Genomic DNA, 26,787 nt, shown 5'->3' with positions numbered 1-26,787 from the left:
GGGGCTTTCCCAAGAATGTCAAATCGAAACAGCAGAATGCAATCAGAGACAACAGGAGAAAATCAGGCAGTGGGAGAAAGTCAAATTGAGGCGGGAAAGGAAAAGCAATTTGAGAAGGAAGCGGAAGGTGAAAAATTAAAAAAGCACCAACAGGAAGAGGACAATAGGCTGAGTATCTTTAGCCCAAAGAAAGGTGCCCCAATAGAAACAAACCCATTATTAAATAACCAAAAAGCACATGCGAAAGAAGGAGGTGGGTCGGGAGCAAGTAGAGCAAAGCAAAAGAGATGCAAATAGAAGCTGCAAGCCAGACACGCAAAAAAATTCACTAGCCACAATAATGGGCTGAAAACATTAAAAAGGTCTAGTGAGGAAATCCTTTGGGACAGTCCCGAAACAAAAAGAAAAAAGATGGAGAGCCCAATGAAAGCAGTAATATCAGCATCTCCAAAGGCTAAATGCAGATTGATGCTAGAGGTGCAGAGCAATGAAAGAAATGGAGCTGATGAAATGTTCATGGGAGAATCAACGGCGGAGGCTGGCTACCAGCCCCGCCGACAACAATGAAGATAATCAGCTGGAACGTTCGGGGATTGGGGAATGACCGGACGTTCCGAGAAGCTCAAAAAATTCTCCGCTTGCATAGACCGCAGATGATGTTTCTTTCTGAGACAAAGCTGAAGTCTAAGCAAATGGTGGATAAAGGTAAGAAACTTAATTTTGCCAATTGTTTTACTGTCGATAGAAGTGGCCTAGGAGGTGGTTTGGCTTTGCTTTGGAATGATGAAATTATTGTGGATATTAAATCATATAGCAAGCACCACATTAATGCTGTTGTTCATACTGAAAATTGTTGTTATTGGAGGTGTACGGGTATATATGGCCACCCTGAAACAGATTAAAAGCACCATACATGGATGCTGTTGCAAAGATTAGCAGGACTCTTCTCACTGCCCTGGCTTTGTTTCGGGGATTTTAATGAAATCCTACATCTAAGTGAGAAAACAGGGAACAATAGGAGTGTTTTAGCAGTAAATGAATTCATGGAAGCTCTTAACTTTTGTGGCTTAAATGACTTAGGCTACAAAGGATACCCTTACACATGGTCAAATAGGCGGTTTGGGTCTCAAATGGTGGAGGAAAGACTGGATAGATTCTTAAGCTGTAAAAATTGGAGAAAGGTGTTTCAAGAAAAGGCGGCTATACACTTAACAACATGGACATCAGATCACAACCTAGTGATGATGGACGTAGTGGAAAAAACAAAGGAAGTAAGTATCACAGAAGGTTTTTTACGCGCATCCATTACGAAGACATGTGGAGTCCATATGAGAGGTGTCAAGAGATTGTGAAAAAAGAGTGGATGGACAGTTGTAGATGGGATGGTGAAAACCCTGTAATGCAGTTCAAGGAGAAAACAAGAAGTTCGATGGCGGAATTAAAGATTTGGAGCAAAGCTGAATTTGAAGGAAGGAAAAAGAAGTTAGATAATCTGCTCCAGTAGCTGCAGAGCAAGAGAGAATGTGGGGAACAATATGAGAGTGGGGAAGAAATCAAGAATATCGAAAAATAGATTGATGGAATTCTGTTAGAGGAAGAAATTTATTGGAGACAAAGATCCAGAGCAGTGTGGCTAAAAGAGGGCGATAAAAACACAAAATTCTTCCATTCCAAAGCTTCAGTTAGGAAGAGGAAGAATACAATTGAAGGGATCCTTGACAAAAATGGCAGATGGACAGAAGAGACATAAGGGATTGAAAGGGTTTTCTGTGAGTATTTTGCAGACCTCTTCACCTCAACACATCCAACGGATAGCCAGCTGGAGAAAGCTTTCAAGAACATGCCTCAGAGAGTGACAGAGAATATGAACGAGCAGCTGAACCAAGTGTACACGGAGGAAGAGATTATGTCAGCCTTGAAATAGATGCACCCAACAAAAGCTCCTGGCCTTGATGGTTTACCAGCGGTTTTTTTTCAGAAACACTGGAATGCGGTCAGCGAAGGAGTCATTTCTACATGTCTGCACATCCTCAACGAAGGAGGTAATATTGCCCCTTTAAATCACACTTATATTGCATTAATTCCCAAGTGTGAAAAGCCTAGAAGAGTGGGTGACTTTAGACCTATTAGCTTATGCAATGTCATTTACAGGATAGTAGCGAAGACTATAGCTAATAGGTTAAAAGAAATGTTGCATCTTGTAATATCACATACTCAAAGTGCATTCATCCCAAGCAGACTCATTACAGATAATATAATCATTGGGTATGAGTGTTTGCATAAAATTAGGCTTAGTAAAAGTAAAAAAAAGGGCTGGGTAGCCTTAAAATTAGATGTTAGCAAGGCTTATGATCAGGTAGAGTGGAGGTTTTTAAAGCAAGCAATGGAGGTGCTTGGGTTTTCATCAAATTGGGTAAATCTAATCATGAGATGTATCACCACTCCCTCATTTTCAGTTTTGATAAATGGGGCACCAAAAGGGCTAATTCAACCTCAACGAGGGCTTAGACAAGGCTGCCCTCTATCCCCATACTTATTTATATTGTGTGCAAAGGTCTTTTCAAGTATGATGACTCGAGCTGAGGAAAATAAGCTGATCAAGGGGCTGAGTTTCAGTAAAGAGCTATCAATTAGTCACCTCCTTTTTGCAGATGACAGTCTAATCTTCACAAGAGCCACTTTCGAGGATTGCTCCAACTTGAAGAAAATCTTTGATTGCTATGCTGAAGCATCAGGACAAATTTTCAATTATGAAAAATCCTCCATGTTTTTCAGCGGAAGGACTCAACCGGCACAAATAGCTGCAATCAAAAACTTGTTCCAGCTACAAGTAGTTTCACAACATGAAAAATATCTGGGGTTGCCTTCTATGGTGGGAAGAAAGAAGCTAAATTTTTTTAACAGCATAAAACTCAAAGTGCTAAGTAAAATATCCAATTGGCAGTCAATGATGTTTTCCAGAGGAGGAAAAAAGGTGTTGATAAAAGCTGTTGCGCAGGCAATTCCCGCTTATGCCATGAGCGTTTTTAAGCTACCAGTGGGGCTATGTGAGGATATTCAAAGGGCCATTGTAAGATTTTGGTGGAGATCGAAACAAAACCAGAGGTCCATTCATTGGGCCAAGTGGGAAAGTTTGTGTCAAGCAAAATGCAGAGGTGGTTTGGGGTTCAGGGATTTAACTTGTTTTAATCAAGCACTGGTGGCGAAACAGGGGTGGAGAATCATACAAAACCCCAACTCAATGGTGGCAAAGGTGTTAAAGGCCAGGTACTTCAAAGGTACTGATTTCTTAAGGGCAAATTTGGGATCAAATCCATCGTTCATATGGAGAAGTATTCTGTGGGGGAGGCAAATTATAAATGAGGGGCTGAGATGGAGAATTGGCGATGGGATGAGTGCTCAGATATATCACAGTCGCTGGATCCCAAGACCTAAGACTTTCAAACCTTTCTCTCCTCCAAAGCTACCACTGGAGTCGACAATATCTGAACTTATAGATGTGGAAAATCAATGGAAGGAGCTGCTGATTCAGCAAAGCTTTGTGGAGGAGGATGTACAACAGATTCTTAGAATTCCTCTTCCCAGGAATCCCAGCCCGGATCAACCACTATGGCATTTTGACAAAAGGGGGGAATACACAGTTAAGAGTGAATATCAAGTGGCCCTAAATCAAAAGTTTCCTGATCAGCCAAGCAGTTCAAAGAGGAACCAAACTTCATGGAGCATCATATGGAATGCAGAGCTACCAGAAAAAATAAAAATTTTTATGTGGAGCATGGTCAAAAACCTTCTGCCAACAGCAACCAATTTGTGGAGAAGAAAGGTGTTACAAAGCCCCTGGTGTCAGAGATGTCAAAGAACAGAGGAGACGATGGCTCATACTATTTTTAAATGCAAAGTTGTTCAAAAGATATGGAGCCTTACAGACCATGGGAGTGAAATCAGGGAGGCTAGATGCGAAGATATGGCCAGCATGTTGATAGAAATGGCCAAAAAGAAACGCAAAACTGATATGGAACTGGTATTTGCTTTATGCTGGGTAGTTTGGCACTCAAGGAATCTTCATATTCTCAGGAACAAAATGGAAGATCCCCAGATATCAGTTGCAAGAGCTGAAGCTGTGGTGAATTCATACAAAAAAATCAGGCAGCCTGAGTTACAATCAAATCTGGGAAAGAAAGCCATTAGCAGTCAACAGTGGAAACCACCTCCAGCAGGGCACTTTAAAGTGAATGTAGATGCTGCAGTGTGAGAAGAGCAAGATAAAGAGGGTTTAGGAGTGGTCATAAGGAACTCGGAAGGAAAGTGTGTGGCAGCAGCCATGAAGCCATCGACTTTCAATGGTAGTGTGGCATTTGCTGAAGCTGAAGCTACAAAGCTAGGATTGGAAATTGCAGAAAGTGCAGGATGCATGCCTTTGATTATAGAGACAGATTCGCAGGAGGTGGTTGATTTAGTTCTTAACAAAAAAAGCACAAGGACTGAAATCTTTTGGATCATTTCTGAAATCCAAGAAAGGATCAAGAGACTGCAACAGGCCAAAATTCAATATGAATCAAGGAATTGTAATGGAGTAGCTCATTCATTAGCTAAAGCAGCTCTAGAACAAGATAGTTTTGTCTCATGGCTGGATAATATTCCAAAACCCTTTTTGTATTTGTCTTCTGAGTTTGAGAAATGAAAGAGACAGTTTCATATCAAAAAAAAAAAAAAAAGAGTGACTTGAGCGTCAAAGTACCTTTTGCAGGTACTAGATTAATGCTTGAAGTAACGACAGCCTGAGAGTAAGGATAGAATCGTCATTTTTAGGTATAGAAGGAAAATTTTTTCCTTCACTTATATTATTAAATTCAAGTTATCTGCCTCATTAGATGGTATCCCACTCCACAAACCTATCATTATTCATTATTTCATTAAGTGTAAAGATTAAAGGTGAAAAGAGTCAATTGATGTTTTGTTTGAGTTTGGATTTTCATATGTAATCCGATGGGCTTTAGGCTTCAGCTCAGATTATTCCAGTATTTTTTTTTTAATTCAAATTTGACCTATGTGAACACCAAAATATCCCCTCAATACAAATTTTGTAATAATAAATAAAGAAGTCATGTATAACAGGATCTTCAATCGTGTACTACATGACCAAGTAATAACTTACCTAAAGAATAATCGATCCATTGGAATAATTACCTTGAGAAATTATCGCATGCAGCAGTCACTGAGTTTTCCTGTCTCTTGTTCAATGTTGGTGATAGTTTTAAGATTTCTTCAAACCAACATAAGTCATGTTACAAAAGTAATGTCCACAGCAAAATAAGTCGTGTAATACATGTCTATTTTCAGTTAAGTAAAATTTGGTAACTTTATGTGTCTTAAAATTATGTTTTTAAAATATTTAAATAACTTTAGAACTTTTATGGGGCATCGGCTGCAGTTACCTCCAAAACATCGTAGTGAGCTGAGTTCAGAGCACAAATGATTTAAGCATTTTTGGAGGCACTGCTTTAACTCCGTGATCTTTTGGGAAAGTGGGAAGCAGTGTTTCCAAATATAGATTATGACATTTTAAGGTGATTATGTAATGTTTGTTTCCAGTTTCCAGTTTCCAGTTTCAAGTTTCAACCAGAAATGGCGTTGGCTTGGCAGAACCCAACATCTAGGAATATATATAAAAGGATGCAGTAGCAAAAGAGAATAGGGAGTAAAGTCAATGTTGGTGCCGTTTGCGGCAATGATAGCGGTGGAGTGTGCGGATGTTGGACTAACTCACTGAGTAATGCAGCCATGTCCAAGGGAGTCAATCATTGTGTCTTGGTTGTACATGCAAATGCTATCTCCTCTCTCATCCTTCTCCCTTTTTTCTTTCTTCATTAAGAGGTAGGCCAGGTACTTCTTAAATCAATCTTCAATTTTATTTGGTCCTCACACTTACCCACCCCACGTTTTCAATTTCTTTCTTTGTATGTGTATGTGTAGGACAAGTCACATCTTCTGTCACTAGCCTTTGCTGTTCTCTGTAAAGTCCTTATCGCTAGCCTTGTTGGGTATGTATCACTATCATTTATGCCGTATCATGCTCGTGATACTGGGGCTTTTCTGGTGTGTATGTCTATTTGTGGAGTGGAGGAATTTGGTTAGCTAATACTAAATGGTGATATTTCATTTTTGACAACTTCCCGTTCAGAAAGCAATGTTATATTATTCACAGCAAATCTAATGTATTTGCAGACCAAAATCTACTGGTAATTAAGAAGCACGTGGGATATGGACATTTGCTGTTGAAGGATGCCATGCATTTTCTGCCCGGAAATTAATTAATCGCTCACTCAAACATGGCAAGTTCTATGCTTCTAGCAATATTTCAGCTGCTTTCACTTTTATCTCGTAATGGTATCTATAAGCTATCAATATTATAGAAGCTCGCGGTTTCACCGATATTCATGTATGATTGAGAGAAAAATGCTAAGGATCTTGGGTGGGTTAGGGTTAAAAAATTAATTTCGGCTCAGTTTTTCCCTACATTTCAAAAAGGGAGAAAAAATTAATTTGTTTATTTTGCCTTTCCCTTATCAAGACCATGAATTAATGCAATTTAAATTGATATGTTATTATATGATTATTAAAGTTGATAAATTTTTTTTAAAAAAAATTTAAGAAAGAAACTATAAGAAACAAAATATTATTGATTGTTTAAGGAAAAATCCTAGATAGCTTACTCGTTTACTCTATGAGATTTTTGTTTTTTTTTTTTAAGGATAGTTTTTCTTTATTCTCTCTTGATGAGGTATGTGAAGCTTAAACCTAATATAGATAGCTTGTATTTGATGTTAATTACTAAATATAATTTTGTGCACCTGATTTAGATAATTTTATATGTTTTGTGTCTACGATTAATTAATTATTATAAACTTGGTTATAAATTTGTAAATTAAAATTGTAAGAAACCAGTGACAAAATTTACGCAAAAAATATGTTGAACAATTGTTACTTTGACCATTTTTTAGTAGTAAAATCTATTTTATTTTTGGATTGAGAACTCAAAGGTAACGAGATAGAAATTATGGAAAATCCTCCTCCACACAACAGAACTACAACAATAAAAAAAAGTTACCTAATATGGTAATAATGAGAATTTGATGAGTTCATAAAAACGCGCAAAAAAATCAATGCCGCCCATGAGTTTGGTTTGATTTTGCAATATAGCATCTTAAAGTGATCAAAATATGTCACCTAAGTTGTCTTCTCATTCAACCAACGGACAGAATTTGAACAATTGCCTCAACATATAGGGAGAAAGAGAAACAGCCAGCGAGTGAGTACAGCCATGGGAATGGGAGTGAAGCAGTTAGTGGTGGGATTGGTGCCATATGCTGCAATGGTGGCGGTCCAGTGCGTGCAAGTTGGCATAACAACACTCAGTAAAGCAGCAATATCTCAAGGAGCCACTCCCCTTATCTTGGCAGTCTACGCAGATGCTATTGCCTCTCTCATACTCCTCCCTCTTTCTTTCTTCCTAAACAGGTAGTTATCTAATTGATCTCCTTGTTCTTGATAAATCAACAAAGGCCTGATCCATATTTTTTTCCCCCTTCTATCAAAAAGATAATGACTGTGGTTGCTTTGTTAATTATTTCACATATGTAGGAAAAATAGGCCTCCCCTGACCTTTGCTTTACTCTGTAAAGTCTTCATCCTTAGCCTTATCGGGTATGTGTTTTCAAATTTGCATATCACAGTGGGCTTTTGCAGCTTGCTTGCTTTCTATTGAGAGGAATTCAGGAATTTGGGTGATATTTGCAGGATCACTTTGATGCAGATCTGTGTATACACTGGTGTCAGCTTCAGCTCTCCTACTCTTGCTTCTGCTACAAACAACTTAATCCCAGCTTTTACTTTCCTGCTTGCTGTCATCTTTAGGTTCTTCTTCTTCTTCTTCTTCTTCTTCTTCTTCTTCTTCTTCTTCTTCTTTATTTTTGTTGTTGTTGTTGTTGTTGTTGTTGTTTTTTATTTTTTAATAATATTATTATCATCATCTTAAACGCTATGAGTGTTTGCATATTTGCCAGTTAACTTTCTTTTGATAATTTATAGGATGGAAAAAGTGGATTTAAGGAGTTTAATAAGCCAGATTAAGATCATTGGCACTCTGGTGTCAATAGCAGGAGCATTCATTATAACTCTATACAAGGGTCCTTCGATCGTCGCCTTGTTATTTGAACACCAACCAAAACCTCAACCACCTACAAGTTTTACTTTGTTGGCCACAACAGATAATTGGGCCATAGGGGGCATCCTCCTATCAATTGCTTCTTTTTCTATTGCTGCAGGGAACATTTTTCAGGTGAATAAATGAATATGTGTGTTATAATAATTTAAAGTTAAAGAAACAGCTGTTCTTTTTTTTTTTTTTTCTCTTGAGAATATAATTCATTGAATGGAACTACCATTAATTTGTTCATCTTTCATTTTGAACAATGAAGGCGGCGATTCTTAAAAGCTATCCCTCAGAGGTGACTATAGTCTTCTTCTATATCTTATTTGGCACCATACAGTGTGCAATAGTAGCATTGATAGCAGAGAGAAATCCAGATGCTTGGAGAATAAGGCCTGGTATTGAGCTCATCACCGTCATGCACACAGTAAGCATATATACAATTATTAAATTCCATTTCCTAATTAGATCAAAGAACAAATAAAGCTTAGACAATTTTTTTCCCCCCTGCCAATTTGTTCCAAAGGCAATCTTTGGAGGTTTGATGTTATTTGGTCTAGTAGCATGGTGTTTGCGTAGAAAAGGGCCAGTGTTTGTGGCCATGTTCAATCCTGTGGGGATCTTTATTGCAGCCCTTATGAGCGATATCTTCTTGGGTGATACACTCCATCTTGGAAGGTAACCATCTATCTCTTTTTTCTTTGTGTTTTTTTTTTTTTCAATGTAATTTTATTAGGACGAGTAGGTAAGCATGCCCTTGATACACCATTTGTCCTGGCTGCGCGTAGCGTTATCGGAGCAATCATAATTGTCACTGGGTTTTATGGAGTGATGTGGGCACAATCCAAAGAAGAGGAGAAAATTCAAGCAAATACGGATGGTAGGTCTCAATTATTATCACATTCACGTGAGACTCCTTTCCTAGAAGACTACGCACAAATATAAATATAAGGCTAATGCTAAGTTGCATGCACGTAACTTAAGAAATCCTAAATATAATGCAAAAGGTTGGCTTTATGATATTTATCCTATACCAGCACTCAATCATTTTGTACCAGCACTCAATTATTTACATTTTGCACCCGCACTCAATTATTTATTGTGTTCGTTTACTAAGGGATGAGTTTATTCATTCTCATTAAATATCTCTCAACACTTATTTCTAAAAATAAATTTATTATTAAAATTTTAAAATTACCCTTTATTAATCTGCTTCTCTCTCTATCTTATAATTGCATATTCCCTTTCTACTCTCATATTCGATAAACTAAGCACTTAATTTCACACTCTTTTGAGTTTATATTTTTTTGTCTTTCTTGGTATATCATGATCTCTATTTTTTACTTTTTGTATATAAGAATTTTTTTTCTTGATATTCATTAGCTTTTTTGTTTAATAAAAATTAATTTTTTAATACTCAATAACTTTCATGGTTGATAAAAATTTGTTGATATTCACTTTTAAATGATGAATTTTGTTCTTTTTAATTAGTGATATCAATTATTTACAGTTAAAAGAATATATCCGAAATGAATTGATGAGAATTTGTGAAATTAAGAAGAGAAAGAAAGGAAATGGTTAATTAAGAAATTTTTATCAAAAATTATTTTGATAATAAAATTCTTGAATAAAAAGATGGTATAATGAGGAAATTAGTGGCAATAGCCCTACTCTTTACTACGTTTTTAAAATTAATTTATTTTGTACTCTTAAAAATTTTAAAGAAATCCATTTTTAAATCATTTAAATGAATCATTTTTATTCACTCAAAACACCAATAAAGTTACTCAACACACCCAAAGAAAATTTTAAAGATATTTAGCATATATATGCTTACAAGGTCAAATCAAGTTGTAAACAAATTCTTTAACACGATTTTAGGACAATTCGTTTTTGTTTATGTTGATGCGAGATTCTGGTTATCCTCGTTCTACGACCAGGGTCTCTGCTCGATCAACTTCACCACGACCAGGATCTCTCCTCGTAAAGCTTTTTCTCCAGAGGTTCCTGCGCACACAGACAGGTCAGAGCACGCCGGTTGTTTTCCCGGCGCAAACCCTTCGACGCTCAAGTCAGATATGAAGGTTCGGGGAACGCTTGCCACAAATCTTATGGCTATTAGGTTGTTTTCTCTCTTTTCTTAGTTCAAATAGCAAAAAATCTAACCCTTTTACCTTTGTTGGCTACCTTTTTATAGGCTTCCTCTGAGTCCCGACCTTCCACAGTTTACGCCTGTTATTCTCCCCACCTTCGGATGTGGATTCCCCATTTCCGTAGTCGTGGGTGGTTGCGTGGCCTTCGTGCCTAGATTCTCGGGCTGGAGAGCGTGCCTCGCCAACTGTCGTTGACCGGGTCTCCTCGAATAAACCCTTAGCAAGAATACAGCATGAATGGATTTATGCTTCTTACAGGAAATTGGCCTCACGGATGACGTGCTCGTGGATGAGCAGGATATTCCTGCCCCTGTTCCCCTACTACTTGGCTCTTACAGGACACACCTGCTCGCAGACTTCTGCCACCAAACATCTGCTCATCACGTCTGGTCTCGTCGGAGTATTTCCCTCAAACAGTTTAATTTAACAAATATGTTCAATATTGAAACAATTTGCAATCCGTATTGATTTTTTCCAAAGAAAAAAAATTCATGAATATGACTCCAAGAAGAAGAAAGATGGAGAAGTTGAATGGATTTAAGATACTAGTTTAATTTTTGTTAACCAAAGGGCAAAAAATGTGTACTATTTTTAATTATTTATTATCGTCAATCAAGAAAGGTATGTTTATAGTACTTTTATTATTTTTTTTTTTTTGGAAAAATCCAAAGCATCACACGACAATAGTTAAAATCTTTTAAATTTTGTTTAAGATAAGAAAGTTTAGAGTTTAAAACAAGAGGATTACATTTGGAACAATGAATGTGTTATATAGGAGTGTTTAGAGTAATTATATATTGGATTATAATGGATAATTATTTATTTAATAAGTTTACTAAAAAAGGGTGTTTAGAGTGCAAATAGTCTCATCAATGCACAAAGGTGACAGAAAGAATGAATATTATATGCGCTACATAATCTCTTATTTTAGTAAAGCAATATTGCATATATAATTTAGAGTCATGTCTAATGCACTAATTAATTTCTGGACAAAAATATAATTAAGCAATTAAAAGTAAGTTTGGAAACGAGGGATGCCATCAATAAGACTATTTGGGAATTGGATTTTGTGGATTAGACATCAATCCATATCTGATCCATGATTTTACGAATTTTTAATCCAATCCAATGTACGAATTGGTGAAATTGAATTCAAATCTAATCCATACGTTTGCAGATCGGATGCGGATTTGATTCAATTCATATACAATTCACCATTTTGCGGATTGATTTTACAGACTGAAATTTTTTAATTATGTCCTATTTACGAACTAACTAAATAAAAAAATTAATATAAAAATAATTTTACTACCGATCAAATTTTAAATTAAATAAATAAATTTTTTAAATAAAGTTAGAGAATACATTCAAAGTTTCAAAATATGATACACTAAAAAGAAAAAAAAATCTCATATGTTTAAATTAGTACATAAAAATTAATTGCTTAGAAAGCTATATTTTTTAATTATTTTTATTTTATATTATTATCGAATAAGATATAATATGGTGTTAATGTAACTATATTTTAACTTATTTATCTATTAGTAAGTATAATGTCATATTTACAAGTTTAATTTTTTATTAAATAATTTTTTTTTTTTTTGCGAATTCACAGATTTTTGTAGATTTATAGAAGTCAATCCATATCCAATTCACCGACTGCAGATTTTTAAATTTTCAATCCAATCTAATCCATCAATCTATGGATCGGATTTTTACGGATCGGATTAGATAGATTGAGCGGATCAGATTGGATTAATATATATATATATATATATATATATATATATATATATATATATATATATATATATATATATATATATATATAATGTTGAAATGTAAGGAGGCCTCCTAAAATATACATAAAAGAGTTCAAAATTCAATTAATTTTAACTATATTTTGAATTTTCAACCGTAATCAACAAGATACTAAGAATTTTCAAAAAAGGTAAGTGTACATGCATTGAGTATTAATTTTCAAAAATTAATCAAAATTCAATTAATTTTAACTATATTTTGAATTTTTTATTAAATAAATATATATTTTTTATTTTTTTTTGCGAATTCACATATTTTTGTAGATTTATAGAAGTCAATCCATATCCAATTCATCGACTGCAGATTTTTAAATTTTCAATCCAATCTAATCTACCAATCTATGGATCGGATTAGATAGATTGAGGGGATCAGATTGGATTATATATATATATATATATATATATATAATGTTGAAGTTATTGAATGTAAGGAGGCTTCCTAAAATATACATAAAAGAGTTCAAAATTCAATTAATTTTAACTATATTTTGAATTTTCAACCGTAATCAACAAGATACTAAGAATTTTCAAAAAAGAAAAATAGCCAAAAAAAATCTTTTTTACTTCCATTAGAACCATTATTTCAAAAAACTATATATATATATATATATATATATATATATATATATATATATATATATATATATATATATATATATATATATATATTTTAGTATTCTTCTTCTTCTGCATCTTTTTTTTTTCTTTTGGGCAAAATGGCCATCATCTTTTCAATTGTTAGGATATAAATTGGGGTGTAAAAACCAATAATGAACATATTCTTTAATAAATAAAAACTAATAACTAAAACTTATGTTAAAGAATTTATTTAGAATAAAATTTGATTCAATTGTTGTAAATATTATATTGTTAGTAATTCATTTTGTACGTGCTAAATAATTTGATTGGTTATTAATTTATTTTGAATCTGCTAAATAATTTGATTAGTTTTTTGAGTAAATTAATTTAACTAGTTTAAGGTCCTTTTTGACATTTTAAAGAGTGTAGAAAGTAAAATTTAATTTTTTAAAGTTAGCACGTAACTGTATAGAGTACTAAAGGGGTAAAATCTCATTTAGTTACTGTGTTTTGAGGTTAGTACTCATTTACTTTTACCTTACTTTTATAATATTACTCTCTTATAATAATATTTCTTTTTTAAGACAATAAAAAAAATTAAATTAACAATGTAACCCCAAAAAAATAAAATAGAAATAAAAAGAATATATATTTTAAAATTGAAATAAAAATAAATACAATTTTGTTGTTATTATTTTACTTTTAGGATTGATTTCATAAATTAATTTTTTATAAATAATTATTAGTAATATTATTTCAAAGATATTAAATATTATTTTAAGTTATAAAAAGGGTTATATTATACAATAAAGAAAAAATAAAAGTATGAGTGTCACACATTTAATAAAAAAAAGTTTTAGAATATTTTTTAAAATATAAAAAATAAATAAATACTTAATCTAAAATATATATATACTAAACAAGCACATATCGGCTTAATTGATATTATAGAATTACATTGGTGCTTTCACAGAAGACCAAAAAAATGCGGAAAATTGCACCACAACCGGATCTTCCTGATAAAACAACCTTAGCCCTTAGGTTTCAATATTTTGTCACATATAACTCCTGTTTGTTTTTAACTTTTTGACAAATAAATCCTTGACCGTTGTTGACCGTTAAGTTAAGCAACGGTTCAAAGATCGTAAAGGTAATCTTGCCCGAAATGATTCCAAAGTCCAAACGCAATTTCGGTCGTGGAGAAAATCCAATCGTGATTGATTGTAGTTGGCTTTTATGGGGTGACGTATCCAAAAAAGAGGAAAACGGTCCAAGTCATCCGTCACATGAGAGAGTGACTCCTCTCCTCTCCTCTCCTCTCCTCTGCTAGATAGAAGATGAGGACCACGTACAAGTATATACTAAGAATGACAATAGTGCAACATAGAAACTTTCTCCTTTTTTAGTGAAGAGAAGCAATGTTGTATAAATAATTCCGCATCCTTTTCTACTCTTATTTATTTCCAGACCAAAATAGTACTAGTGATTAAAGGTAACCTAACCTTGGATTTATATGAACAGCCACCCACCCACTTGCTATTGAAGGATGGTGCCCCCATACATTTTCTGCCGATAACGGTAATTAACCTCAACCATCATCAGAAAACCTACCCATGTTACAAATGCCTGAAATATCCCCAATTCTCATTCGCATATGAATGAGAGACAAAATGTCAAGCACACTACTACCCAAACTCACAACTAGTACCAAAAGACCAAAGGGCTGTAAATTCCCAAAAGGGGTACCTTCCTATTTTGTCCCAAAACCCCCCATATATAATCTCTTTCAAGATGCCGACAATGAAAACAGGTGTCCGTGGACAGAATATAACAAAAGAGTTTTCCAATGCATCTGAATCATGACTCAAAATTCAATTCTTGAGATCATCTGACATTGCCGAAGGTATGCAATGCGTTGCAAGAATATCAAGTGTAGCTGCTTTCGAAGTCTTCGTGCGGAGGACCACTACCTGCATGGTAGAATATTCAAGTAAACATAAGTGAGCAGCCAGATGTGCATTTATCAACAATCATATAAGAGAGATGAGGGAAAGGGGGGGAGAGAGAGAAGAGACCTGATCGTATTCTAGATCAAATTTCAAAAATTCGTCATCACAATTCTCTACCATGTTTGCCAAACTCTTCAGATTCTTCACAGGATTACCATTAAAAGCAAGAACCTACGCAAGTGCTCACAATATAAGGTATTAAACAACTGACAGATTAAAGCCAATAAAGGCCCTTCCGAAAATATATACATACATACTACACACACACACACACACACACACACACATATAAGCATTCTCAAGTGAGGGCATCCACACACATATATATAAGCATTCTCGAGTGAGGGCATCCTCACAGTAAAAAAACAAAAAAACACATATTTCAATACACTAACATACAAAAAAAAACAGTTTTCAATGTATCAAAATCTGTGTTTTTTGTATTTTGGAGACATCCTCACTTTGTCCTCATCATGCACACACACACACACCAACTAATGTTTTTGTTTGTATGTATCTATATATTACTCAAATAAAAACACTTGCAACATGAAGTCTTTCTTCACCTGAGTGTTAACAATCTCCTCATATCCAATATTAATATCAGCCACAAGCACCTTACAAAACCAGGGAAAAGAAAAGGTTAGAGAGAGGCTTAGCAGAAAAACCTTGTTAAAGCAGTTCAAGCAGAGAGGAGACCTGAGACACCACAACAAGCTGCTCATCTGCAATTGTGGCATTGAATACAAGAGCTTGTCCAAAAGCTTGACCGGAGCTTCATATTCATAATCCTTTCCATACTGGAAAAATGTGCAACTGAATGCTATTAAAATAAATGCTTACAAAGAAACTCATTGTTCATCCTGAGATCTATATAACTACTACTAAATCAGCTAAAGATGATATAGGCACAAACAGAAGACCCAAAAAAAAAAAAAACAACGATGACATGGTAGTCAAAAGGCGGCATCATATATTTTGCGTAACACCTTTAAATTAGAAGACTCATTATATAAATTCAGAATAATGTGGGCAGATCCCATCTGCCTAATAACCTGGTGCAAAATCATGGCATCTAACCCCAAATTTAAAATAAAATAGATAACTGAAGACACTCCATAGCTAAGCATAAAATTCCCTATATCCTAAAGGCAGACATTACAACAGTGGTCTTTTCTGTGTGAGTCAATAAAAGAGCATATGATGCTGGTAGAGAATTGCTAGTGCAAGCAGATGTCAAGACAACTGTGAGGACCAAAGTTAACTTTGATATGCAGGTTTGAACACAATGTACAATGCTCTTAATATGTGAATGGGCAGAAAAGAAATTCCATGACTTATTGGAGCAGCTGGAACCCATTTCATAGCACTCACATATGCATAAACAAGCAAATGCACCATTGGCAATCATATGTATTTAAGGCAACAATGCAGCAGTATCATAGTAAATAACCAATATCAATTATCAAGAACTTGATGCAAGTATAACGTAGCAATTTACCACAACATCAAATCTCAACTAATCAAAACAACAGAGAATAAATGAAAGGAGCAACAGCTTCTAAGTCATTGTTCTAGACTCCACATGAATATACCAAAAAACACAGCAATTTCGGAGTAGACTGCACACCTCAGAACGGAGATAAGGTACAGACACCGTAGAAAATACAAATCCCGCAATAATGTAATACGAGGGAGGTCTCCCCTTGTTGTGAGATGGAATAAGCCTTCTATGAGTGGCAAGTGTTATGTTGAAATTGAGAATCTTAGAATCACGGAGAACTTTAACTGCTGCACTATCCCCAGTATATTTTTGGGAGACAAGATAACTAAAACCAATGCGCTCTCCATGCCGAAAAGGAACTGAAAATTCAACAAGGGAGAGAAGAACTCAGACACAATTGAAAGGAACTGAAAAAGAACAACAACAAGACTTGAAATGGTCAATTCACTTCTAAGATATCCAAAAAGAAAATTTTGCATATATGGAGAAGTACAAATGCACAAATAAATGCTTCCATCGTGATTATTTTCAAACTGTCCCTGCTAATATCTCAAGTATACAATATAATTCTACTTATAGTTGTACCAAACCCAGGGGTTCATCATCACTCAATGCATCCTGATGTTTTTCAATCTTTCCATCTATTAATGCAAAAAGAGAAGACAAAAGAACTAAGGTTTTTGGGTAGCATCTTTGTAACGGAAATGCAATCAAAATGACCACTCTCCAAAAATACATTGGGAGTTTTCACTTGTCACACAACAATAACATATGAACATGCGTGTCAAAACATTTGTAATATGAACCTAAAAAATATGAAATATACACTTACCTGTTCCATCATTGGCAATGTCAATGCCATCAAAGCTCAGAATAATATCTGACGGCTTCAAAACCTCAGATTCTGGAGCAGTGGGGTCGACTCTTCGGATACGAACACCCTTCTGATCAGCTTTCATACCCATTGCCACACGCAAATCAGGATTTTCCATCTTCTGCCACTCAACGCCAAGAAGAGGGAACCCTATGACATATAACAAAAGCCTATAAGACTCTGTGCAAGAAAAGGTAGGGTAGCGTAAAACAAAAACCATTTCTGCATTTAAGTTAATTACAAATAAAATGAATAATACAATGACCATAACAAGCAAAATGAGAATACAAGAAACACGCCAATGCCGTAATTATGTTACCTGTATATGCTCCGTTCTTCTCATAATCCTGGATGAAATGCATGATGACCGGTGTTGGTATGACATAACCAATATTCTCCACATCTTCATGCTTCAGGGACTGAAATGCAATGCCCACACACTTGCCTTTATCATTAAAGGCAGGCCCACCAGAATTTCCAGAATTTATAGCAGCATCTATCTGCAAAAGTAAGTAACTAATTAAACATGAGGACAGCAGCTGAAATGGCTGGCAGGGAATATTGCAATCTTCTAGAACCATAACCCACTAACCTGTAAACCCAAGAGCTCAGTGGACCCATGAACATATGATAAGATCTCAATCCGCGACACAACACCGCTTGTCACAGAAATTGTGTCCCCCCCAATTGGATAACCTACAACAGTTACAGCATCTTGAAGGGCAGGCAATTCCCCAAACTCCACAGGCAATACTCCTTCCCAAAACTCATCATCCTCAACTGTAAGCATGGCTGCAACATCACCCAAAACAAAACTTGAGTTCAACAAAAGAAATTCAATGCTCAAGTCTACATAACCAACCTGGACCTAGTCAGCAATATAAGCAACCTAACTGCCCATCCTGTTCATGTGCAATAGTTCTTCATAATATGCATACAAAGAATTCTCGCAGTCTAACAAAAAATTACAACTTCTATCCATCAAACATATAACAATCTGACTCCCGTAAATTTCACAATTTTAAAAAACAAAGCAATAATGTCACCTTTAATCACAGATTGGTTGTAGAAATGATCCCACAAGTTAACTAGCAAAATCCATTAAGTGAATCCTACTTTTATACCATTCACGTCATTCTAATACTAACTCCAAATCTTACAACCATAACATACTGTATATACATATATCCGTTACCAATGTCGCACTCGGTGCCGATGGCGAGCACAGTAGCCAAGTACTTAGTATCAGAGCCTCGTTTCTTGAGTTTAACCTGCGTGTAGTGCTCCACAGAATGCGCATTTGTCAAAACCCTCCTGCCTCCAATCGCAAACCCACTACTACTCGAACTGTACTGCCTCTTTCTCTGCCACGGCAGCGAAAAATTCGGCTCCGTGTGGACACAAAACACCTTCACCACCGCGTCCATCGCCGGGACAACCCTCGCCACCCCGGGCTCTACATCCCCTGCAAAGTCCGCACCTCCATTCTCGGCAGGCCGACAGTGGCCTGCACGCGGCAACGGAGGAGGTTTCTCCTCGGGGGTTTCGTGCTTGGGGTGTTTCCTGGGACGGCCGCGGCGGGGACGGTGGTCGGGGTGGTGGTTATTGGTGGTTGTGGCGGCGGCGGAGGAGATGGAGGGGTTGGTGGTGGTGGGGATAATTTCAACGTTGGAGACGGAGAAAACGACGTCGTCGTCGTCGGCGGAGGCGGCGGTGGAGGGAAGGTCTAGGGTTTTTTCGGCATCGGGGATTTTGGGTTTGCGCCCTCGTTTGCGTTTGTGTTCGGACATTCTGAAAAAGTTAGTATTTTTTTTTTTTTTTTTTATCACGTTATGAGGTTTTGTCGAGGTTTTAGTTGGTGGAGGCTTAGGCCTTTGGGATTGATTGACTGTACATGGAATGAATGGAATTTAATCTGACGAAAATCCGGAAAACAAAATTAAAATGAGAGAAAAAAAAAATATACATACAGAAAGAGAGAGGGGGGGACAGGGAAGAACTAAGAAGGATTTATTTTTATTACATAACACACGCATTAGTCATTCCACTGTTGAAAGAAAATTGCAATGTTTTGGAGTGATAACGTCCAGATCCCTAGAGTTTTATAATTTTCAGAATAACCGCATAACTTGTTTTATTTGTATCAAATAGATCCACAATTCGGTGATTCTTATTGAAGCGGCCAACGTACGTAGCTGTTCTATCCATTTTCAACTCTTAGTCTTAGGCTACATTTTTCATGCAGGATTAGATTAGAGTAATAATTATTAAAATTGGATTGAATTGAATTATATTAGATTATATGATATTGTTTTATGTTTTGGTACAGTATTGGATTTGACTACATTAAATTATATTTGAATGAAATTAAATGACATTTAATTTGACATTTAAATATAGATATGAACTATTTATAGATATTTAATAACAAAATAATTATTAATATTAATTTAAAAGACAATTACTTAAAATTAAATTAGGTAATCATAATTATAAAAACAAATATAAATTAGATTAAGTTAAATTAAATTAAATTAAAAATTAATTTAATTTTTATTAAATGATTTAAATATATTTTATTTTATCACAAAGTTAACAAATAATATAAAAGCAACCAATTACTGGTAGTATTAATTTTCATGATTAATTTTAATATAATCATTATTTAATTAAATATTACATTAGATATTCAAGTCATAATTAATTAAATCGACAATTATTTTTAAAATTAATCATGACTAAACCAATATTTCAATTGGGATTGCCATATCCCATGATCTTAAGACTAAATTTAAATTTAGTGTCATAATCTAATTCAAAGTAGATCTTTCCAAAGATCAAATAAATAATTAATCTCAAAATTAGTCCAATTCTACACTTAATCCAAACTCTGAAACATAGTCTTAATGATAAAATCAACGAATTTTTCGTTTATTTTTAACCCAAAATAATGCTTTGCTATTTGCTCAGTTGAATAATAATGAAACTATTTGCATTCTGCCATCTACACGTTCTGTGCAAATAAGCATTAATTACTACTCCAAATGGAAAGTCATTTGATCCATTTCCGTGATTCCATTCGGCTAAGGTGACGGACCTACTTGATACAAATGAACAAACTATGCCTCTATTAGAAAGATTATAGCACGTTAAGGACACGAAAGTTATTACCACAACATCTGGGGCTTGCTTAGATTTTCTTGGGCCATTATTTCACTTATTTAGCCCATGTGGGGTATTGGACTAGAGACCAGATACTGTTTTTCGGGCTTGATTGATACTCCATAGGCCTCAACATTGTCTGGGTGAACCGGCCGAAAAGTGAGTGATTTAATTTAGATATGAATGGGGTGTGCCTAGTAATATCGTACAGCAAACCAAAGGGTGGCCCCTGCGGACATACAATTTGACGAGTTCCGTCTATGTCAAACGCAAAAATTCTCAAAACAGATGCTACATGCAACACAAGTTCTTCGTATAATTCGTGTTCATTGCAGAAAATGAGTTATTGGATTTTAACCATTCTTGATTTTCATGATTACATAGTGATTTGTACATATAAGATACAGGAGTTATGTACAGACCACGTTGTCATTAACCGATATATAGTTTTGCTAAGTACTATGCGTCACTCATTTCAATGGAATGCAGTTGAATTCACCCAACACGCCTTCTCCTGGAGCAAAGATTACGCCTGGAGTGCTATCTAATCCATTCATCGTGAGCCCCCACGATTGTGTTTTAATGGCCCTCCTAAGATCAGAAGAAATGATTATAACAATTTTTACACTGACGAATATTGTTGCATAAGCGTTCTTGTAGGTGCTGTTAAAGTTCATGATGCCTTAACTTAAAGAACTATTTCGAATAAGTTAATAGACCCATTTGAGACACAATAGATCATTAAAGCCTGCGTAGAATAGAAAACATTTTACACGCAAATAGTCACTGAAACTTTTGTTGCCAGCTCTTCTTCGTCATTATGTTACTTAATCGTTACTTATGCCCCTGGACCAACCCCTTTCGAAATTTGCAATAAATTCAACTTCCCTGGCCCAATTTTCTTGCTTTAGAAATGCCTTTTTCCTCGCAACTTTTGCTCAATGAGTGAAGTGGCCATTAGCCAGCCCAGGAGCCGTTGCCTTTGTTCCCTTTTCTTCGTTTCTTATCGCGTCCGTTCTTCCTTTTTCCCAATTTCATCAAAGTGCCCGAAATTTGGTATGTGTGAATTGTGGTTACATACACACAACTCGATGACAGGCTTATTTCACTAGCTAAAAGATTCTATGCATAAATTATGAGATTCGGATTAACAACCAAAATGATTCGGCAGGGTCCATGGTCTTGAAGAATAAATAATTAAGAAACTAACGTTAGGTTTCAACTCAACTAATGGGGTTTCCTTTTCTGTGAATTGGACCTCTCTACTCCTCTATGAACCAAAAATCACGAAAATCATAGTGTGGTCCTATGATCTCCATCTATTCACATTGTTCATGAGCAATAGGGTAGGTACCATCACTTCAGCAGTGGATTCTTCCTTGTGGTCCAATTTTATCATCAATTCAACGTTGATTTTCTAGTTTCAAAATGGATTCCAATTTTGAATTATCCCATCTGTGTTGTTGCTTCTCATAGCAGATTGCAAAATCAATTAGTTTCCAACTTATTTAAGCTAAATGTTCTTGCGGACGCTTGATAAGTGTAACTTTGCGTTAACCTTCGTCTTTTTTTTATTATACTGTTATCTATAAAAGATGAATTACATTATTTAGAATTTCATATAGTCATGCATGTGCGCGCACGCACATATATACCAAACCTTACTAATATAATCTTTAATGAGTTAGAAGATGGGCCTTTTCAATTCTTTTTTGTTTAAATATTTTAAGGGACAGTTTAGTGATGTCGTAATTTTTAAAATAATTATTGTTAACAATACAGTTTAATTTTAGTTATTGAGTTTAGGCATGGTATAATTAATATCAGAGTCGACTTAGGACCCATTGTTAACCGTACTTACTTTTGCTCAATGAGACTGAAATGCTTGTCTCCAATCCATAACCATTAGCCTGTAAATTTACTGTAACATTTATTTACGGATTTAAAAATATAAACAGATACAAATAAAAATATCTTATTACTTACCACGGGCCTCGCGCGCCGATCATGGGCACGCCATCAAGACGGGATTCGTTAGATTTTACAATTTTCCAAATAAGGGATAATTTATATTATACAGAGTCCCTAATTCTATTAAATGACCAAATTACCCTTATTTTTATTTAGTCCCAACAACCGCAGTGTGTATGTAACTCTAACAGTGTACTCTAGCGCTAGCACTAAACTTAAAAAACAATAGTCATTTAAATAGCATTAGAAGGTAAAAGCCGCTCATTTATTGAGTAATAAAGAATTTTTCTTTTACCTTTTTGACTTTTTGTAAATAATTAAAAGTGCGATCAATTTTATAGAACCAAATATCCACAGTGGTGTCATATCATCATATAGCAATCTTGGTACTAGGCAGGATCCCAAGATGATGTTGATAATTGTAAATAGTATAGTCCCTAGTTAGTAGTTGAGGATTCAATATAAATAGACAAAAGTATTAGCCCAAAAAGAAGAAAGAAAAAAGAAAAAAAAAGAACTACAATACAGATTACAAACTGCCTTGAAATTCAATTCTGGGACTTAAATAAATGCACCAGCTGTCCCTTCAAAAACATGAAAAATAGAAACTTGAAACAAAAGATAAAACAAAATCCAAATTGTTCATTTCAGAAAAAAGAAAAAAGAAAAAATCCACATTGTTGAATCACAGACACTCTGTCACAATAAAAAACCCAATCTTTGATGTGGCCAAGCCAATAAAGTAAAGAAATGCTACAGGAAGAGTGAATGAGTAAGAGTCATGTGATCCACCACTAACCAAAGAAAGACGAAAGGCATTAATTTGTCCACCAACAAACTACCCTTTTGTTTTTCCTATTTTCCTTTTTTTTTCTTTTTTCACTGGTTGTTGTGTTTACTAGTATTTTTACTCATAAAAAGAGCTATCTTTCTTTTCTTCTTTGTTTCTTTGTTTGTTTTTGGTTTCAATGGCTTCTAGTGCTTCAAGGTTCATCAAGTGTGTAACAGTTGGTGATGGGGCTGTTGGCAAAACTTGCATGCTTATTTGCTACACAAGTAACAAGTTTCCTACTGTATGTACTCTCTGTTTCTGGAAGATCATCCATCTGGGTCTGTCACTTTTGGATTCCTTTTTTATATTTATATTTTTTTTGGCTATTTTGTGTATTATTTACTGTGTATGCATCTGGGTTCTGCGGCTTTTCTGTACTTTTCATGAATATTATAAAACCAATTACAAAAATTTCTTCTGGGTTGCCTTTTTTGGGCTGTATTTCCCTTTTGAGATATTCGTCATCTGGGGTTTACTTGTTCTATGTTTTACTTCGATCGAGCATATTAAGTTAAAAAAGGAGATATTTTTATTGTTCTAGTTGGATCATCTAATTTCTAATTCGTAAAATTTTCATATTTTATTGGTTATTATGATTATCAGGATTATATACCAACGGTGTTCGACAACTTCAGTGCAAATGTGGTAGCTGAAGGCACTACTGTCAACTTAGGCCTCTGGGACACAGCTGGTAGTTTTCATTTTGGTTTTAACACAAAGACTTGACAGTTTCGCTAAATAAGCAATTTGGTTACTTTACATTTGTTCTTAATGAATGTCATAGGGCAAGAGGATTACAATAGATTAAGGCCTTTGAGCTACAGAGGGGCAGACGTTTTTGTCTTAGCTTTCTCATTAGTCAGTCGAGCCAGCTATGAAAACGTTCTAAAAAAGGTGCATTCACTTGCATTTGTCTTTTGATTCCTAATTGATTATGAGCTTGTAAAATAATTTAATTTCTAATATATAATTACCTGGTCAGTGGATCCCTGAACTTCAGCATTACTCTCCCGGAGTACCAGTTGTATTGGTTGGCACCAAATTGGGTGAGTCAAGCACACTACAATCACAAATATTTATTCCCCGACATGGTTTCATATTTGATATTTCTTCCTTTTTATTATTAGCTTGTCATGAGCCTTCCTTTTGTGCCACTTGCATTTGTCAAATATGTTCTAATTAACGGGATACCGAACTTGTTAATGGATGGAGGCTTGTTAAATGATAGAGGTAGATTTACCATTTATCTAATGTATATAGTTTCTCGATTGCTATATAATAACCATCATATTTAAGTTTATACTTTTCATGAAATTAGGACAAATGCAGAAAATAAGTAGGTTTTCTATTATGTATGAACCTGGAATTGGTAAAATCAGTGTTCTTCTGCTTCCTCATTTTCTCCTTTCTTTATCTCACCTTATATCAGTTAAATGTTTTAATTCACTTGTTAGATTCTATTTACTGGTTTTTGTTTACCTAATCTAAGGCAATGAATAACAAAATACTAAACCTCTCATGTCCTTTAAAGAACAGCAGTACAAATTACTCATTTAAATGAACCTACAGTCTTGAGCCTTTAACAGAGAATGTTGTATCATGAGAAAGTTCTCATTCTCTTGCTAGAGTGGTACATTCCATGGATAATGATGATTAGTCTCCACTTGCCTTTGTATATTAGTTATTTGTAGTGATAATAATGTTCTCAACTAATGTGTGATTTTCACCGGACCTGTAGATCTTCGAGAGGATAAGCATTATTTGGCTGATCATCCAGGATTGGTGCCTGTGACCACTGCACAAGTGTGTCTCTAGAATTTGTTGATTTACTGTTTTTCTTAGATATAATATGATCATATTCTAACATCCTAGTGGCAATGTTTTCATATAAACAGGGAGAGGAACTCCGTAAACAGATTGGTGCTGCATATTACATTGAATGCAGCTCGAAAACTCAGCAGGTATGTTAAATCCTATAGGAAAGTTGACTGTAGCAACACAACAGTGATCCCTGCGAGTTGACTTCCATAAAGAAAATGAAGTTTCTTGGAGAAGAGACACAGAGGCTGCCTGTAGTCTTGCCTCTAGGATTATAATTGATATTGTAATTATAATTCCACATTTCAGAACTCGATGCATTCTAGAATGTAAAAGCAGTTTTTGATGCTGCAATCAAGGTAGTTATCAAACCCCCGCAGAAGCAAAAGGAGAAGAAGAAAAAACAACGAGGATGCCTATTGTAAGTACCGTCATTTCTTCATCTTCTTAAACTTGCTTACAGTGAAATCTATTTGCATCATGTTCTAGTGTGTTTGATAAGTGCAAAAGCGGTAATGTTAAGTCTCACCTAGCATGTGGATGTACCGTACTTCATTGTTGTCCCCCTCAATGATAACCCTACCTTGCTCTATTGTTTAACACACATCTTTGCTGCTTTTAAAAATGGTCTTCATTAATCTTGGTTGATCAGGATTATTTCCATCTTAAATAATATATTCCTCAATGTTGTTCATTTGTTTGTTGGACATGGTTTCACTTTCATTTAAATTGCAGAAATGTCTTTTGTGGGAGGAACCTCGTACGATTTGAATGAAAAACGTCCAGCACAGAAATATGATGAAGTGATGATTCCCTGGTGGGCTTTCCAGCGATTCTTTAGGCTGCTAAGTAAGATACTGTGTGTTTGATTTCCATGGCATGTTTTGAGGGGGGTTGCAGCGTAGGTCACTCTTCAAATGTCACCGTCTTTGTGGCTGCTTCACTTTCTCATCCGTGATCTAATAGAAAAGATGTCCCCAGTCGCTAATCTATACATAGAGAATTGTTGTAGAGGTTTTTTTTTTTTTTTAATTAAAAAAACTCGTCTGAATTTTCTAATATTTCGTTATTACCCTGTTATCTGTACTAACCATTTGCTTACACTTTTACCATTCTCCCCCGTTAATGCATGATTTTACCTTCCTTCATTTAGCAAAAGCTAATCCGTATCTAACTTCTTGAAGAATTTACTGTTCACAGCGCCGATAGCCATGATCTCATCACAGAAAATAGATGAACCAGTGTCATGAAACCACCACTATTAAATGCAAACGGAGCTACTGAAAATATCTAAAGCCTTCATCCTCTTACTAATTTGTTACTAAATTATTAACCGGTGGCGCCTCTGCCATCCATGCAAATAGAAGAGATACCAAGAACCAGTATTCCTCCGACGTTGCAGCAAATCAATAGTTACATGAATCTGTACGTATGTGACAATCGGCATTTACAACGAGAATAGTATGCAACTCTAATATGGTATCAAAGTGAAAAATTCAAGTTTCCATGAATTTAGAACAGAACCCAACTGAAAGAAGCCACATATATCAAGATCTCAAGGGAAGCTTCAAGATTATTAGTTTCATGACACCAAGTATCAGCAGTGATTTAAATGGCCAAAACAACGGAGCATAGAACCACAATGCACCAAAGATGAAAACACAAATGCAACTGAAAAAACAAAACAAAGCGGTCAGGCATGCATATGACACGATGATATTAAGCATTGATGGTTGAGATGGACAGGAATTCAAAACCATAGCAGATGGACTACAATCTGAGTGAATAAATAAAATGAACTAAGATGAAAATACACAACAAAAGCTCCGAGTACCAAGATTCAGTAACCACTCAGC

The 26,787-nt window shown here is 35.1% G+C and overlaps 3 protein-coding genes across 3 annotated transcripts; 2 read left to right on the top strand and 1 right to left on the bottom strand.

Annotated features, from left to right (window-relative positions):
- The first annotated feature begins 7,192 nt into the window (after positions 1-7,192).
- On the top strand, positions 7,193-9,289 carry LOC112100249 (WAT1-related protein At5g40240-like). The gene is made up of 7 exons (XM_024189125.1): positions 7,193-7,518; positions 7,642-7,704; positions 7,798-7,914; positions 8,089-8,338; positions 8,478-8,636; positions 8,736-8,887; positions 8,998-9,289. The coding sequence occupies exons 1-7, from the start codon at positions 7,322-7,324 to the stop codon at positions 9,152-9,154; spliced, it is 1,095 nt and encodes a 364-aa protein (XP_024044893.1). The 5' UTR covers positions 7,193-7,321; the 3' UTR covers positions 9,155-9,289.
- Positions 9,290-14,135: 4,846 nt separating this feature from the next.
- On the bottom strand, positions 14,136-19,153 carry LOC18047798 (protease Do-like 9). Its single transcript, XM_006439704.2, is given in 10 exon segments — positions 14,136-14,731; positions 14,837-14,941; positions 15,337-15,387; positions 15,470-15,501; positions 15,504-15,570; positions 16,401-16,633; positions 17,107-17,298; positions 17,468-17,648; positions 17,741-17,940; positions 18,344-19,153. Coding segments are annotated over 10 exon segments (1,755 nt in total). The 5' UTR covers positions 18,939-19,153; the 3' UTR covers positions 14,136-14,632.
- Positions 19,154-22,929: 3,776 nt separating this feature from the next.
- LOC18047797 (rac-like GTP-binding protein ARAC8) lies at positions 22,930-26,176 on the top strand. The gene is made up of 8 exons (XM_006439702.2): positions 22,930-23,354; positions 23,717-23,804; positions 23,898-24,007; positions 24,096-24,159; positions 24,852-24,916; positions 25,009-25,074; positions 25,258-25,352; positions 25,667-26,176. Exons 1-8 carry the CDS (start codon positions 23,250-23,252, stop codon positions 25,704-25,706), a joined length of 633 nt encoding a protein of 210 aa, XP_006439765.1. The 5' UTR covers positions 22,930-23,249; the 3' UTR covers positions 25,707-26,176.
- Positions 26,177-26,787: the final 611 nt, after the last annotated feature.

The sequence above is a fragment of the Citrus clementina genome, unplaced genomic scaffold (genome assembly GCF_000493195.1).
Source record: "Citrus clementina cultivar Clemenules unplaced genomic scaffold, Citrus_clementina_v1.0 scaffold_3, whole genome shotgun sequence".
NCBI lineage: Eukaryota > Viridiplantae > Streptophyta > Magnoliopsida > Sapindales > Rutaceae > Citrus > Citrus x clementina.
Note: the sequence above shows the minus strand (reverse complement) of the source record. Positions and strands in the feature narration are given on the sequence as shown.

Excerpts from the sequence above, each read along its gene's own strand:
- LOC112100249 (XM_024189125.1), top strand. The coding sequence starts at position 7,322 with ATGGGAATGGGAGTGAAGCAGTTAGTGGTGGGATTGGTGCCATATGCT. Across the intron at positions 7,915-8,088 it reads CTGCTTGCTGTCATCTTTAG|GATGGAAAAAGTGGATTTAA; the intron begins GTTCTTCTTCTT and ends GATAATTTATAG. Across the intron at positions 8,888-8,997 it reads GATACACTCCATCTTGGAAG|CGTTATCGGAGCAATCATAA; the intron begins GTAACCATCTAT and ends GGCTGCGCGTAG.
- LOC18047797 (XM_006439702.2), top strand. The coding sequence starts at position 23,250 with ATGGCTTCTAGTGCTTCAAGGTTCATCAAGTGTGTAACAGTTGGTGAT. Across the intron at positions 23,355-23,716 it reads CAAGTAACAAGTTTCCTACT|GATTATATACCAACGGTGTT; the intron begins GTATGTACTCTC and ends TATGATTATCAG. Across the intron at positions 24,008-24,095 it reads ATGAAAACGTTCTAAAAAAG|TGGATCCCTGAACTTCAGCA; the intron begins GTGCATTCACTT and ends TTACCTGGTCAG.